Below are 17,869 nucleotides of genomic sequence, written 5' to 3' on the forward strand. Positions count from 1 at the left end.
CATTTTTCCCCGCACCTGTTTGTTTATGCACACTCCATCTGTGGCCCTATGAAGTCGCGGGACCACCTCGTCAACCTCCTCCTAGCCATGGCCAAAGTGGCCATTTATAACACCAGGGAGAGGAGGCTGGCTGAGGCAAAGACACTTTGCTCCCCACATGGTGTGGGGTGGGGCGCCATGATAGACAAAGAATGTCTGCACCAATGTGTCATTGCAGAGCCATTGAGCTACCCTGAACAGCTATGAAGCAGTTATCCTGAGTAAGGGGAATAACTCTGTTTAATTGCAAAAAGTCAGAATAGGTCTGTGTCCGAGATAAGAATGGGCATGCACATTTGTTTGTGAGCTCCTGGAGTTTGTGGGACCATAGGATGAACCTTGACCATAGAGTTTACATTCTAGAGAGAAATACAGACAAAGAATCCGGGGAAAGGAAGAAATAAAAAGCAAAGCCATGGTGCGGATATGTTCTTCTCTCATCCATCGCTGATGGTGGGTTAGTGTTATCCCCCCTCCCCCCATGGAATCTGGAGGCAGTCTGGTCTTGTTGTTGGGGTCTCCAGGACTAAGCCCTGTTCTTCAGCTCAGGCCAGCAGATTTTCTGTCTCTGGCGAAGGACCAGGTTGGTGGTGGTTTCTGCCAAACATTTCATTTAATAACTTTAATTTGTATTCATTTTCATAAAGTAGCAACTTATCTTTCCTGCTCCTTTCCTGGATTGAGTATTTGGCAACACGGTAGATTCAACCACCCAGATCTGCCACTGCAGCATCTCTTCCTTGGAGCTCCTCTGGCCATGCTCAGGCATGGCAGAACTGTTCTGCAAACACCAGACTAAATCTAGGTGGTGGTCTCTGTGAGAGACAGCATTTACAGGTTTTAAACAATAACTTCACGGCGGCAGTGGGAGGGCAGGTGTCTTGTAGACCAAGAACCAGGGCCAGAGTTCAGGTGCTTGGTGCACTTGACCTCTACAGCCCGCTAGAATTTAATAAACTCGCAAAGATTAGCTTTTTAAAGCATGCTGTCTCTTCAGACTTCTGCACTGGGAATGAAGACCTCACCTTCACTCCAGTTTACAGTATTTAATCTCTTCTTATTAAGAGTTTGTATTGATAGTTTGAGATTGGTGTTGGTCCAACTTGTTTTTAAAAACCTCCACTGACTGGGATTCCACAATCTCCCTTGGAAGCCTATTCCAGAGTTTAAATTACCCCTGTAGTTAGAAAGTTTTTCCCAATATCTAACCTAAATCTCGTTTGATGCAGATTAGGTCCATTACTGTTTCTCCTACCTGCAGTGGACAAAGAGAATAATTAATCACCTTCCTCTTTATAACAGCCCTTAACATATTTGAAGACTGTTATCAGATTTACCCTTGGTCGCCTTTTCTCTAGACTAAACATGCCCACTTTTTTTTAACCTTTCCACATAGGTCAGGTTTTCTAAACCTTTATCATTTTTGTGGCTCTTCTCTATATTTTCTCCAGTTTATCCCCATCTTTTCCAAAGTGTGGTGCCCCAGAATTGGATGCATTACTCCAGTTGAGGCCTCACCTGTGCCAAGTAGAACGGGACAATCACCTGCCATGTCTGATATGTGACAATCCTGTTAGTGCACTCAAGAATGATTTCGCAACTGCATCATATTGTTGACTCGCATTCAAATTGTGATCCACTAAGTCCTCCAGATCCTTTTCAGCAGTACTACCATCTAGCTAGTTATTACCCGTTTTGTCGGAGTGTATTTGATTTTTCCTTCCTACATGAAGTACTTTGCACTGGTTGTTATTGAGTTTCATCTTGTTGAATTCAGACCAATTCTCCAATTTGTCAGAGTAGTTTTGAATTCTAAACCCTAACCCTAAGCCACTTCTCTCACCTCAGTATCATCCACAAATTTTATAAGCATACTCTCCACTCCAGTAGCCAAGTCATTAATCGTATTATCTCTGTGATTAATTTTTTTCATATTAGCCACTTAGCAGCTGCTACATATAAACAGGAAATTGCTCATATATTTCATTCTTCATGAACTAAGGTGGAACATTTTTTCAGATGGTTCAGAAGTTTGCTTCACAGTGTCCCAATGGAAATCTGCAAAGTATAGGCAGTATATTGGCTCTAGTTTGCCAGAAGGTAACAAATATCAGTCTGAAGAAAAAAGAAGAGGAGTATTTGTGGCACCTTAGAGACCAACAAATTTATTTGAGCATAAAAATAGAAACGAAAGCTTTTGCTCAAATAAATTTGTTAGTCTCTAAGGTGCCACAAGTACTCCTTTTCTTTTTGCAAATACAGACTAACACGGCTGCTACTCTGAAACCTATCAGTCTGAAGAGGCATGCTGAGGGATTGTTTCATATATAGAAACCAGTAGCAATGGCATTTGATTCTGATACAGTTGTTGGACTTTGCTACTGCGAGTGATTTTAGGTTGAAGAAGCTCAGGTTAGAAGCCACATCGGACTAGAGAAGGGCATAGGTGCTGGAACTAGGGGTGCTGCCGCACCCCCTGGCTTGAAGTGGATTTCATTGTACACAGGGTTTACAGTTTGGTTCAATGGTTCTCAGCACCCCTGGGTAAGGATTGAAAGTTGGGTTTCCCCCTTGATCTTTTAATTCTGAAAGTCCCCTCAGTGAATATGAATAATAGGACTCTGTGGTAATTAACTTGTGGCTTTTGTTAATGGCTTGATAATAATTATGCTTAAATGTTACATTATGAAATTAAAATTGAGTTAATACAATTACTGGGGCATGTGTATAGAACAATATTTTCACAAATTTAAACTTTGTTAATTCTTTGAAACAATATTTTCATTATCTTGGAGGGATAGCAAAAAAAAAAAAGACTGCAGATCCATACCACATTATGGGTTGGATCGTGCAGTGTCTTGAGCACTCTTTCCCTGATCCAGCAAAGTACTTTTCTCTTATGTTTATTGGTAAAATTTCAGCTGGACCTATTTTCAGAGCAGGATATGAAACTGAATCTCACTTTACTTGCCCTATAATCTTGCATACCTTTTAATTGATATTGTATTGCTTGTGATTTTAAATTAAAATTTCTACTCCTGGCTCACAATGTCAGGGCATATAGGTACCATTCAGTCATGTGGGTGGGAACGTTGAGCTTGCCTGTAGATGACATTCAGTGAATACAATTATAGTTGTTTAAAAGTTGGTTTCAGCAAAAAGTCAAAAATGAGGTATTAAGCTTAGGAATTAAAATTTACTCCTTTGGTATTGATTTTTGCTTGCCTCCCTTTAAAGCATAAATCTTAACATTTCTGCACTTACGGAATTACATAGGGACCATATTTTCATTCACAAAGAGACATCTGAAAGGGCCCAGGTCTTGACTTCTGAACTATGTTTACTTTTTATTTATGGTTGTAGTACCAAAAAGAGATGCATAATTGAAGCAGGGTTGAGTGCAAAACTAAAAATCTGTTTCTGAGAACATGTTCTTTTGCCTCTTTTGCAGACCACAGCAATGGGTCATTTAACTTGAAAGCCCTTTCAGGAGGCTCTGGCTACAAGTTTGGAGTCCTTGCTAAGATAGTGAATTATATGAAGGTAGAGTCATTTTATTTCAAGTATAATTTTTCTGAAAATGTTTATACTTATTTATCCACTTGTCATCTCAGCAACATTAATATAAGCTGTCCTTTCATTGTAGCGCTAATATTAAGAACTGTTATCAGACACGCAGAACTACTTGTTTAATGCCAAAAACATCATTAATACAAAAATTGTCATTGTAAGAATCCATGTTTGTATTCAGTGACTCCTACTCAAGTTTGCTCAGTTTAAAAGTAAGAAGATGGTTGAGAGTCTGCTGACATAAACCAGAGATGAGAACTGGTCTACGATTCAGGAACCATTTATGAAAAATTTCTTTCAGGGCTAATTTCTTCCATATGTTTAGGAATGTCAACTATCCTTAAATGTATAATTTGACTCATTTCCTGTCATCAGCTTTCATTTTAAGTGCTGTCTTTCATCGTAACAGACATTATACATTCATTTTCTTACTAAGCTTCCAGAGCAAAATTTTGAACATTACAGACCTTGAATTAATATTTATTAAAATACTGTGTATCATGACTTTTTTATTTTAAATTAAAACAGCAAATCCTGGGGGGGAGGGGGGGGAATGCCATAACATGCTACCAGTCTTAATAAATTGCTGTAGAGTTCATACTTTCATGAAGTACCTGCAGAGCTCTAATAGATAATGTTTATTTTATCAGACGCGGCACCAGCGTGGTGATACACATCCATTAACTCTAGAAGAAATTTTGGATGAAACGCAACACTTAGATATTGGACTCAGGCAGAAACAATGGTTAATGAGTGAGGTAAAGAAAACAAATTTTCAGACTCTGACTAATGACCAGTAATAATAATAATACTCAACTCATATACATTTGCTTAATGATAAACTCTGTAATATAACTGTCCTGCTAAAATATAACAGTTCTGCTAAAAATGTTGTGTCCTCTTTACTTGTATTACTTCTCAAGAATCATCCAGTGCTGTAGTGATACTAGCTCTGAAACTGAAATTATTCTAAAATTGTGAAAGATTGTAAAAAGAGTCATGTGAAGAGCATTTACTAATCTTGGTATAAAGTTAAATAGTTCATTACTAATGCAATACAATGAGCCAATACTTGTCAAAGAATCTTAATATATATGTTAAATGCAAAACTGCTTCAGCATTTGAAGATCTTATATTAACCAAAGGAAAAAAGTTTGGTTAAAATAATATCTATAGATTCACAGTTATTTACTGGTCAAGAGCTTTAGAATTTTCATAATATTTTGGTGAGCTAAGGGGATGGAATGGTAGCAACAGTTGGGGATTTTGGGCGGGGGTGTTAGGAGGTTATTGTTTTGTATATACTTTTTCCTTTTATGGAAATAGAGTATTTAACCAAATTGCCCCCATCCTCCTCCTCCTAACACACTTTTTACCTCATGAGAATGAATGTCTTTATGGTCCTTCAGTATGCTTTAGCAAAGTAACATTCCATACATTGCAATGGTTGGAGTCTGGTGTCTTTAAATGTAATCTGCAAAATACAACACTGTTTTTCTTCTTCTGCTTCATTTATGAGTGAAACATTGCTTACGTTTTTATTTAATACCAACTAACATAGACATATAGCAAGAAGACAATCAGTATATATAGTAGTGACATTAAAAAGACAAGATATAATAAAAGTAGTGTGGCTGTAACAAAAATATCTTGCAACATTCCACTGGCACTAATACTCCTGCTAAATCCCAGAGATGTTCACCTGTAGGGTACAATCCTGGCCCAAATTAAGTCAATGGCAATTCTGTTGAGGATTTCACCATTAGAGCATTATCATGTAGATGCTAAGCTAAGAAGAAAACACTTTGTTAAATTATTATTGCATTTATAAGTGATAATAGAGTGTGAACAAAGGCTCAACAGCATGGTAGTCTAGTAGGCTATTAACAGGCAAATTATGGCAGTTCACTTCAAAACTTTGGTGGTTTACATAATTTCTTGAGAATTTGGTAGGCTACCAAAGTTAGTTAACTTTTTTATGATGACTGTGTGTTCTCCCTCCTTTCTTCTTCCTGTGTCTCTTCTCTTTCTCCTTTCAGGGTCAGGCTGGCAGCTGCAGAAGAAACTAAGTAGGGTTGCTCTCTCTTACAGAAGAACTTCCATTGTGGTACTGGCTGTGAAACAGGAGCATATCTTTATCATTTCAATTGTCCATGAAATCCTGTTCAGTTTCACTCTGAAGTTGCCATCATGGGTAAAGTTCTTCTGTGCAGGAGGTCTGCTCTTCTCAATTTCTTCTGCATCTGCTGGTGCCGGTTGACACCAGTTGGGGAAGACTGACTACAGATTTGTTCATCCCAGGGTAATGTCTTTCACATTTGTAACCTCAATATGAGATCAGTGCGATACGTTGGGTAAATAGTTTGTTTGCATTTTATGTCCAGAAGAATTCATATTTTTGTATCCCCTGGTATTTTTATTCCTCTAATCTCCTTCCAAAAAGGAGCTGTGCAGCTTTTTCTAACACAGCTGCCGCAAGTGTCTTTATGGATCTCCCAGCCTAAGGTGCATTGTATAAATAGTGCTTAACCCTCCTCTGTAAAGTAAAAAGTACCATCATGATGAATTCTGCCTGTACTGGATCTGAGATCCTGAATCCCAAGTCCACTTCCTAATCGTCATCGTTAATTGTCAGCTACAATATGTTGCTGGTGTGCCGTCATTGACAGATGACAAGTTTGTTTAGTCAAATATACATATACATGCATGTTTTTTCTGAAGTTTAAAACTTATGTCCCTATTACAGGCTCTAGTCAGCAATCCCAAAATAGAAGTTATAGATGGGAAATATGCTTTCAAACCTAAGTACAATTTGAAAGATAAAAAGGCTCTGCTCAGGCTCTTGGACAAGCATGACCAGCGGGGGCTGGGAGGAATCCTTCTGGAAGATATTGAGGAAGGACTGCCAAATGCACAGAAAGCCATAAAGGTAAGTAACACTTGTGACTCACAGTTCAATCTATTTGTCTTATCCAAGAGTAGGCTAGTGGGTGACTTGATCACAATGTGTAAGTACCTAGATGGGGAACAGAAATGTGGAAATAGAGGTCTCTTCAATCTAGCAGCCAAGGACATACCAAGACCTAATGGCTGGAAGTTGAATCTGGACACATTTAGATTAGAAATAAGGGGCACATGTTTAACAGCATGAATAATTAACCTTTGGAACAATTTACAAAGATTTGTTGTTCTCCATCACTGGAAATTTTAAAATCAAGTCAGGATTTTTTTCTAAAAGATCTGCTCTAGGTCATGCAGGAATTAATTCAGGAAGCCATGTGGCCTGTGTTATACAGGAGGTCAGACTTCACAGTGGTCCCTTCTGGTCTTAAAAATGTCTGAATCCGTGATTTTTTTTACATACTGTAATTTTACTTCAAGATACTGCAGTGACTTATTTCCATTCTCTGGTAAACTGTCATAGCAGTAACTGATTCACTTTCACAAAAGCAGACTTGGTGGAGTGAAATGCAAAGCCTATGTTAATCAATGAAACAGCCTTGCCTGTCTATTGTAGTGTGGCCAACCCTCCAGGAGGGGCCTGGAGTCTCCCAGAATCAGCATCCATCTCCCATTGACTATTGAAAGCAATCCAGGAGATTTTAACAGGCTATTTTAAGCAAATGACATTATGTTATGGGGGGCAAAAAAGAAAATCTCCCGGAATAGGTGCAGTCAGAGTTGGCAACCCTGGTATTGCCACGTAGCCTGATCCTGGTCAATAGGAATCGAGTACTCAACTCAGATCTGCTTTTTTCAGGCTCAGGCCCCTGATTAGTTACTAAGGCCTTGTCTACAAACAAACTTGCACCCATTTACCTTAAAGTGTTTTTAAATTGGTTCAGCTGAACCTGTGCAAATTTGTGTGTAGACACTCCTATTTTAGTTTAATTGTGGTTTATTTTGATTTAGCTTAATCTGGTTCCTTAATCCAGTATTATGCATTGTTCTCTATTAGCTGGTCCATAGAAAATAACAGCTTGATGCCAGCTAATTCTTTAGTTCTAGTGCTGGAAGTCAGTGCTGAAGGTCCTGGGGTTAAACAGAATAGAATTTTTTTTCCTTTTAAAAACATACATAGGAAATTACATACAAAACCTTATGTTAAAGAAATGTTTAGGCTGCAAAGTCAAAACTCAAAATGCCAAAATTAAGGTGGCCTGTGCAACCTCACTGCTGCCCATATGCAAATAGATTATGAGACAGTATGCAATCATGTAATTAAAGACTGTTTTTTCCCCAGGACCTTCCTTCATTCTTTGCAAAGGATGGGCCTGATCTAAGCATGAATCAGGGTTGTGTAGTGAATGAAGAAGTTGTTTGTATGACCCCTACCTTGTTTGTGGATAGAAGTTGGAAGATCTGTAGTGACTGAGGCAGGGGGTTGCAGGAAGAGAAAGGATACGGAGTGTCCGCCTGGAGAACTGGATTCATCCCTGACTCTGCCACAGAATTCCTGTGGTCTTGTGGGCAAGTCACTTATGCCAAACACTTCATACATGACCACTAATTATGAGTTTATAATTTTCTGGATGCCTTGCTTGAGACACCTGGGTCCTTATTTTCTGAAGTGCTGATCACTCACAACAGATGGCAGTTGAAATCAGTGGGAACTGTGGATGTTCAGCACCTCTCGCATCAGAGCAGTGTGGTCTGGAGGAGTGACCGTAATGCTGGGAGTCAAGAGACTTCTTCCACTGATTCACTCTGTGGCCTTGGGCAAATTACTTGCCTCTCTCTTTCAGTTTCCTTGTGTATAAAAGGGGATAGTGCTACTTTACTCTCCTATCAACTAGGAGTTCTGTTGACTGATTAGTTAATGTCTGAACGTGCTTAAGCAGAGAAATAGAAAATTACCTCCTACCTAGAAGTCCCTCATTTTACTAAATTCCTCCTGCAATATTTTCTAGTGCTCTCTGGGAAGTGGAGGACCAAGAACTCTGAGTTGAACTCCACTCCCTGTCTCCCTGTCTTTCAAATTGTTAAACGTTGTCTACCGAAGAATGTAAATCAGTGACCAATTCAAAATAAAATTCAGAGCCTTTAAAGCTACGTATTGATATGTCATCTCACGAATTATGTGTAAATACTGCCTGTATTCTAAAGATCAAGTCTTTTGGGGCGGTCTTCCAGAGCGTATTCTCACTTCTGAACAGTTTCCTGTGCAGGGACTTACTTCCTGACAAAGTGCTTGCCGACTCAGGAGTGTCTTTGTTACATCAGAACACACTGAAGATGAAAGCCCTTGTGTCACAGCTGCTGTTTGTTGAAAACCATTCTCCTTTCTCAGTGTTTCCCACAGAAGTTGCCACAAACATCCTGTGTAGTGTAGAATCTGATTAAATCTTTGCAGGCTCTGTCCTTGGAGTGCTTATATTGTTGTTTTTTTAATTGTACTGACTGCTGCTCTAGGATCAATTTTAAATTAAAGTTTTCATCCATCCAGATTCATCCTAGGTGTTTTCTCTTCTACTGAGGATCTTTCCCCCACCAGTGTGAACTTATTATTAACTGACTGTTCTCTTCTCTTGTTTTCACTGTTCTTGGTGACCTGCATAGTATTGCAAAATGTCCAGTTCTGTGGCATCCCTTACACGCTGCATCCTTTACTGGACTTTTTTTCCAACTGTGAATTGGTGTCTTACCACATCTTTCACAACTTTTCTATCGTTAGCTATTTATAAAGGTTCTTTGGTCTCCCACGCCCTAGTTGTGTACTGTTTTTACATTATGCACTTAATCCCATTGCTCCTTTCAATTTGTCCATCTCATCTTCACTTTGTCAAAGTTGTCAGACGTGGTGTCCATTTTGCTGCTAACATCTAAGTCTCATTGCTGTGTCCCTATAATTTCTTTCGTTCTCACTTTGTTAAAGCTTTCACTAATGCAAGATCTGGTAGGTGTATGGCAATACTCCAAAAAGAGCCTTTTTTTTTCTTTTCTTTTTTTTAAATGTACGTATCCTACTGTTACATTATCCAGGATACAATCTGGACTGTTGAACAGCTGTGTCCCCACAATTCTCGAACCTTGGGTGCCTCTTAAACTGCTTCTCTGTGAGAGCAACCACTCCTGGTCTGCACACACAGCCTCCAGCATTTAAATCACTCCCAGCTATACTGTACGAGAGCTATGACCAGCCACCCATGAATTACACTATGGACAACACCAGCAAACTCCCAGTCCCAGACTTCCCCCCAGAAATGTGTATCTTGTTCTGCCCAGCACCCTCGTGGACAGTACCAGCTCATATAAAGTCCATCATTTCATTAATAGAAAATGATATGCACAAATCTTATCTCAAATGGAGTTTCCCAAACACACACTGGTTTAGATAAAACAAGTCTATTAATTTCAGAAAGATAGATTTTAAGTGATTACAAGTAATGAGTCATAAAAGTCAGAATTGCTCACAAGAAAATAAAAGATAAAACACAATATCTAATTTAACAAGCTAAATGAATTCAAAGCAAAGGTTTCTCTCACCACATGTTTTATCGGTTTTACTGGCTGGATTTCTTTCAGCTAGGACCCCTCCGCTAGTTCAGAGTTAATTTCCTTGTTCTTCAGGTGTTGTTGATGCCAGGGGCAGAGAGAAAGGGAGGGATATTTTGGGGCATCTGTTCCCCTTTTCTTATAGTTCTCTTTTTCTTTGAAAATCCTTTCCACCTGAGGTTCAGGAAACAAAAGGTCTGTGGGGAAGGGAACCTCGAGCTATTTCTTTGCCAAAATGCTGATTTCTTGCTCTCACCCTTTTTCCTGCCGAAGAATGTCCACTTAACCAGGCGATAATCCATTTGATTTTGTTGACACCTGGCTGAGGCATTGGTTTGCCTTTTGTCTCTGAGGAACTGGTTTGTGGCTGCATTTCTAAACTTGGAACATGTCTCAGTAGTGTTATACAGTACAATCTTATAACTTTATGTACAATCTTTCCACACACATTTTACTAGGACAGGAATGATCAGCAAATTATGAGTTTTCAAGTCATACCTCACAAGGCATACTTTGTACAAAATCCATCATAGTCTTGTAAAAAGGGTGAACATAGGGATACAGACTGTCACACCTATACACACCCACATCCATATCATTTGAAAGCTTATGTTCTGTACATTTAGATGAGGTATGATGTGGAGCTGTCAAGTGGTGCAGTAAGCCTGTAGGCGAGGTGAAACAATGGTACCCAAAATGAGACAGTATCATTTTTTCATAGTTCCAGAAACACTGCAACAGGACTATGAATTTTCACTGTTTACATTAATTTCAACACCTTAATATTAGAGAGACAGAGTGGGTGGAGGAATATCTTTTATTGGATCAATTTCTGCTGGTGAGAGAGACAAGCTTTTGAGCTTACACAGATCTCTTCTTCTGTGTGGTTCAAAAGCTTGTCTCTCTCACTCGCAGAAGTTGGTCCAATAAAAGATATTACCTGACCCACCTTGTCTCTCTAATATCCTGGGACTGACATGGCTACAGCTACACTGCATACAACACCTTAATATGGTGTTTATTGGTCAAAGCTACCAAGTGACAAAGTATTAAAATATTTGTATTGGTTCTGTTTGTGCAAGTATTTTTTAGAAATGATGACGCTATTTAGCATGTGGCAAAAATGGCAAATATCAACGTTTTGCAGTATACTAACTCGAAATGTTTTCGCATCACATATTCTTAATTGTCAAAGTGGTTTACAAGTGATTATAATAGTTTTCTGTATTTTCAATTGAAATTTGCTGACCAGATGAGTCTCCCAGCAGCAGTAGATTCCATGCCCATAGTTCGTACGACGTAGGGGGTCAATATAAATGTACTTGAATTCCTAATGTAATGCTTCCCCATTCATAAGTTTGTATACATACAGTATAGCATCTCGTCTGCCTGGTGGAAAGTTTTATTTTGTAATTGCCTATGCATGCAGTACTAGCCTTTGAAATGTTTTAGAAACTAGATTTTTAATTCAGTGACAGTTATGCACAGGTCAGTATTAGTATTAGAGATGGCAGTACACAGCTTCAGATTATGAATATGCAAAAGATATGAGAGAAAGAAGTGGCCTAATAAAAAATAGTGAAGACAAAGACAACAAACAAGTCCTTACTTCTGCACTGAAGACGGATGAAGAGCATGTTAACAGCTCTTACCAACCATGTCATCAACAATGTGACAAAACCCATTTGACCCTGAATCAGATCCAGAAGTGCTTATCGACATATCTGCTGGACTGCATGTAAGATCAGATGTTCAAGAGTCTGCTGAAAATAGCAGATGTTGGTGAAAAAGAAATGGAGAGATTTACCAGAAGTATACTTGATTCTGATGGTTCAGGTAGCTTCTTCAGCCTAGTCAAGAAATTGACATCAAAATATTTGTTGACATGGCCAAGAAAACCAAAATTATGTCTGGCAAGGGAGGGACAATCACAGCAGCTATCAGTCCAGAAATTGTGTTCTGCAGAGCCCTGTGCTTAGTAAGATGCAGAGATGATGTTTCAGTGGTAACTGTTCTTAGACACGGGTTCAACTGGGTGACTGTCCTTCTTGCATGTTGATGGAACAATGAGAGGAACAGACAACGCTGAATTAGGGCATCATCTTGAAGTTCAAGTTGAAAAAATCCATGAGCTAAGAGCATGCAACAAAGAAACCGCAGTGTGCATCAGAGATGCCATGGCTGTTAAACAATTGATGGCTGGAGACAAATTTCACATGTGATGAATTGGCTGCTGAGTACTTGAGGCAGGTCCTAAGAAGATTTGGCAAAGCTAATTCTGTAATCAAAGTCTTTGACAGATGTGACAACAGTAACACTGTGAAAACTGCAGAAAGACTGTATCAGACAGATGGTGGTAATGCTGTGGAATGTGGCTAATGGTGCCACATCGTTAATGTTGCTAGTGTTCCTGTTCTTGGAGCTCCCATGTCAGCTGCACGAGCAGACAGTGCAGCAGTTTGCTCAGCAGACCTCCATGTTATTCATAAGAAAGAGCACAGGCTCGGTTCGGTGGCGACGGTGCTTGGCCAGGTTTATTGTCAACAAAGCACAGTATTGGCACCCCATAGGAGCTACAGATATGCTAACATTTGTGCCCGTGACAGTGGTATTAGTTCAATCAGGACACCAGGGTCCTGTCCCCTAGACCAGCACAAAGATGCCCCTCTTATGACTTCTCCTTTTATGCACTGGTACAAACAAGTTACATATTACATTCCATATGCTTTTCATTATTATCCTGTACCTTGTACCTGCTAGTTTGAACAAAACCTCCACTTCCATTATCCTGTCATTCCCTCCTTATCTTACAAGGAATCTGTGTGCCCCTGTACCTTCTCCTAGGAATGTGTTTACACAATTACTTGAGAACTCTGGGTGTTCCTGTACTATCCCCTTAGGTCAGGAATGTGCTTACTTGGTGTTAACTAATACCTGGTGCATTGCTATTTTGCCAAGGCCAGGCCAGTTCTGGTTCACAGCCTTTGATTCATATGGTTAGTTATATCTACAGCTCCAGCAAGGCCTACAATATGTTCTAAGGTTTAATGCAAGAAATACCAGGTGATTGGTGGATGCCGTGAGCCTCCATGGAAAAAAATTCTAAACGTGGCATCCAACAAACAGTCGCTTGTAAATTTCCTATGTGAATATATGGTTCAAAATGCACCTGAGAGTGTGGGAGCACTCCCAGTGCACATTTGTTCTTGCTGGAGGCTTTTCCAGTGGCGAAGTTGCAAAGTCTGTCACCAGTAGAGGTGTTGAATCCCTGTACAGTATAGTACTCAAGAGGATGCAGACACAAGGGTGCTTCTGCGTGCTGTATGTGCCAGGTGGCTTTTGGGTCTCTTGACGCAGGTTCGTTTGACACCTTGGCAAGGGTTAGACTAGATGACCCTTGTGGTCCCTTCTAACCCTATGGTTCTATGATTCTATTCACCATAGTAATTAGATGCATAGTAATTAGATCACCTGATGCAGATGTTTTAGTCCTTGTTGTTAACTACTTTCTGAAAATGGAACAAATACATAACATGGATTGAAACAACTGCCATTACCAGCATAGCTGACAAGCATCCTTTTATAACTGTGCATGCAATTTGTGATACGCTCCTGATTCCTTCAACATACTTCCTGATGTATGTATGTTAACAGAATGTAACTCTGACTCATCCCTATTTTGGGCGGGGTGGGAATCTGTTGTTGCCAAAACAGAGGGATCTTACCACTTCAGAGATCTTGCCAAATTGGCAGAGTGTGATTGACAAGCCGCAATCTCTGCATCAAGGAAGTTGGTAGCAGTGCTATATAACTAGAGCTAGAGAGAAAAGGAGACTCGCGGAGACCTGAATTGCTCACACCACAATTCTAGCCATCAAAAAGGACAGGTCACTGGCCAAGCTCTCACTATGTGAGGACAGTTTGACGGGCCTGTCAAAAGAGCAAAGATTTGGACTTTGCACATAGGTAAACCAGACATTGGATCACCATTGCAACATGGACGGAAAAATATGGATGATGATCTACTTCCTGTATTCTTCAAGGGCTGCGTGGCATCTGAGCTGCTTACAAGACCTTATTTGTGCCTCTATCAGTAGGGATTGCTGCACAATCAACTGTCAGTAGTTAAAACAATTTTCCCTGCACAGTAGTCTGTGAGCTCAACCCTAAAAAAATAGGGTACCGTTTGGGTGGGCAAAATCTCTTCCTGCATTTTGAATAGCTCTATGTCAACAGATGATCAAAAGTTTATGGTGGGCCTTCCTGCAGAGTAGCTTAGTGGTACAGTAGAATCTCAGAGTTACGAACACCAGAGTTACAAACTGATCAGTCAACCACACACGTCATTTGGAACAGGAAGTACGCAATCAGGCAGCAGTAGAGACCCAAAAAAAAAAAAAAAAAGCACTGTGTTAAATGTAAACTGTTAAATAAAGGGAAAGTTTAAAAAAAAATTTTTTGACAAAATAAGGAAACTGTTTCTGTGCTTGTTTCATTTAAATTAAGATGGTTAAAAGCAGCGTTTTTCTTCTGCATAGTAAAGCTTCAAAACTGCATTAAGTCAATGTTCTGTTGTAAACTTTTAAAGGACCAATCAAAACATTTTGTTCAGAGTTACGAACATTCCCATGGCATTCATAACTCTAGGGTTCTACTGTGGAATTAAGCCTGGGTTTTTTTTGCTAGCAGTCAAATTTTGAAAAAATTCTTAATATGAAGATTTTTTTTTTAATATAATGACTTAAAAGACAGTCACTTTGTGTTTTATTCAACACATTGTTCATTAGTAAGCAGAAAGGAGCATTTTGGTATCATAAGGACATCAATTTCAAATCTAAATCTACAGAATTAAACCATTCCTGCCATCTAAATACTACATAATGTAATAGAAATGTCTTTTCCAGGTTTTTTGAAGCTTTTTCAATGCTTCTAATGTTGTATGTTCTGCCATAACTACATATGACGAGTGACATATCAAGCCCACAATAATATAAAATGGATACATCACTAATAATCCAGCATTCAGCATTTGACCAGAAAGTCTGTGACATCCTGGCACCCCAATATTCACCACTATCATGTAATTAGGATATGTTTGTACAAAGTGTGCCTTGTGAGGTATCATTCTGAAAGTCTTGATCTGCTAGACTGTAATAGCTCATTGGATGGTACGTCCTGTCATCATCTATGAAGTTAGGAAGTTTGGCTAAGTATGTGTCACTGAAATGTATTGTGAGGTTGAAAACACCCACAAGCAGCTTTTCAGGTACAACAGTAAAAAGGCCAAGCAATGTGAATGGCTTATTGAGGAGAGGCACACAAGCACAAGGATTATCCCAGGAACCGTGTACAATAGAAAACTCTTAGAGGTAGCACTACACAGTGGGAACCGTTTGACCCAGGTCACAGCAAAAGAGCTTTCCAGCAAGTGGGAAGAAGATAAAAAAGGGGGACAATGACATCATGATGGTACCTCACTCTCCCTACAACAACAACACCTGGAAATACCTGAGGGGCAAGGACAGTGGGAAGTGATGGTCCCAGGCTGGAGGGCTTTTTAGCCTGTGTATGAAAACCTGGGAAAGCCAAAGCAGCTTGTGCCTTAAGAATCTGCCAGCCTGTTTATCACTCAGGGTGAGAATTTGCTAATATTTGTATCTGGCAAAAATCCATCCTGGCAAATGCTCCCAAAATCCCGTTCTTCTCATGGGTATAATTAAATGGAACCATTTGATTCAATCACAAAACTTTTTTAGCGTCAGGAAGATGAATTTGGAATTGTACCAAGTGAAACACACTAAGGCAATGAAAATAATCTGTACTTGGGGGATGCTTAATAAAATCCATGAAGTCATGTATTGTTAGTTTGGGCATAAGCCATTTTTGTCTGACAGAGAATAGATTAGCAAATAAATTTGCATTAGCATTTGAAGTGCATTAGGATGGTGGTTGTCAAATGCATCCAAGGGGCAACAATCTTTGGGGCAGAGGGCAAGGGATGTAATTTATATACCCTCACTGAGAGAGAGACAATGTGATGCACAGATCCAAAGCTGTCTCACCTTGGGATTACTTTGGGGAAGGTCACTCTATTGAGGTGGGGAATGGTTTGAAGGTCACCGTCCCTTGCAGAATTGTGGCTGAAAAGTTGCAATATTCTTTCCTTCTCAGGACTGAATCTTTTAAAAGTTCCTACATTTGTTTTTAATTTCTGGAAATGAGGTAGTTACATTGTCTTATATTGTTTCTTAATACTTTATCTGATGTATTATTTTTATCAAAATAGAAACCCATGTAAGCACACCAAGCTTGTACTCAGTTCTACTCTTTAATATCAGCCATAAGAAATGAGTCTGTCATTTGCTTAATTATAAGCTCTAGCTCTTACGGTGACCATATAAAATCGTATTGGTATCTCGGTCTCCTTTTCCTGCCAGGTACCCATGGTACGCGGCTAACTCCTGAGGCAAATACTCCTCATTCAGCCCCCAGGTGCATTTTGAGAGAGCGGTACAGAAACATGTTTTGAAGCCAATCTAATGCCACAATAACCCTCCAAAACTGATATTTCACTGCAAAGTGAGAGTTCATCTGACATGACATAATGTTAAAGGTTTTCCCCTGCTCCCTAGCTAATTGACACAGCAGAAAATTGGAGTATGTTCATTTTATAAATGGAAATACCAGAAATACACACTGGTAGTTTGACTTCTTTTTTTCTGTTTGGGTTTGAGGCTTTAGGGGACCAGATCACCTTTATTACTCGTCCTGATAAGAAAAAAATTCTTTTCTACAATGACAAGAGCTGTCAGTTTACAGTAGATGAAGGTAGGTGTGTTCTTTACAACTTTTTTACTTGTAATTGATTTGCACCTGTATTCCATTTGGTTTTTTTAAGCACCTGTGCATAAGTAATCTTTAGGTATTATGGTCTCTTAAAACACCTTGATTAATCAAAATGCTAAATAAATCCCAGTCTGTCTCAAATTGCATGTTTTGTTAAATCAACTGACCTAATAGATGATGAGGTGGGTTCACAGCCTTGGATAGCAAATCTCAGGTTTCAGGAGGGTCACATCCATCCTTCTTTCCTTATAGCTAGGTGGGAGGAGGATCTCAAAGCTTTTCTGTGTAAGCACAGGGTCAACATATGGAAGAGGTCAAATACTTAGATTATAAGTTCTTGGGATAGGGACTGTCTTTTTGTTCTGGGCTTGTACAGCGCCTAGCACAATAGGGTCCAGGTCCAGGACTGGGGCTCGTATGCATGACAGTAATGCAAATAAATAATAATAATACTATACTAGTGAACTCTTACATTGAAAACAGTAACTTACCCTGTAATCCCCAGCAAAAATCTTGTGGATGGCTTGTGCTCCTTTTTCACCACCCGATAGGCACAAAGGGAACAGAACAGGGCAGAGTATGAGCCGCAAAGTACGGATCTCGTTAGGCGAGCGGAATGGGGAACCATGAGCTAGGTACATGGGTATGAGCAGAGGGAGGGGGGGAAACAGGCAGGAGAGGGCAGAGTCAGGAGTTGTGCGGTGGAGGGATAGGAGCTGGGCATGAAGAGCAGAGGGCAGGGGACAGAATAAGGAGGTAGGGATAGGAGCAGAAGGGAACAGGGAGAGGGTGGGGGACTCAGGGATCAGAAGGGACAATAACTACTAGAGCACACTCCTCTCCAGAACACAAAACTGAACCCACGGTTCCTGAGGATTCCTTTGCTGTCTGGCAAATAGCTGGGATACCCAGTGGCGAA

The 17,869-nt window shown here is 39.8% G+C and overlaps 1 protein-coding gene across 2 annotated transcripts in view; it reads left to right on the plus strand.

Annotated features, from left to right (window-relative positions):
* GTF2E2 (general transcription factor IIE subunit 2) overlaps window positions 1-17,869 on the plus strand; it is a 61,795-nt gene that overhangs the window by 30,460 nt on the left and 13,466 nt on the right. For both annotated transcript variants that reach the window (XM_073340328.2, XM_073340329.2), the window contains exons 3-6: window positions 3,491-3,582; window positions 4,260-4,367; window positions 6,356-6,538; window positions 16,839-16,932. In XM_073340328.2, the coding sequence (XP_073196429.1) occupies window positions 3,491-3,582; window positions 4,260-4,367; window positions 6,356-6,538; window positions 16,839-16,932 (477 nt within the window). The remainder of the gene's footprint in view (window positions 1-3,490; window positions 3,583-4,259; window positions 4,368-6,355; window positions 6,539-16,838; window positions 16,933-17,869) is intronic.

The sequence above is a fragment of the Lepidochelys kempii genome, chromosome 4 (genome assembly GCF_965140285.1).
Source record: "Lepidochelys kempii isolate rLepKem1 chromosome 4, rLepKem1.hap1, whole genome shotgun sequence".
NCBI classification, from domain to species: Eukaryota; Metazoa; Chordata; order Testudines; family Cheloniidae; genus Lepidochelys; species Lepidochelys kempii.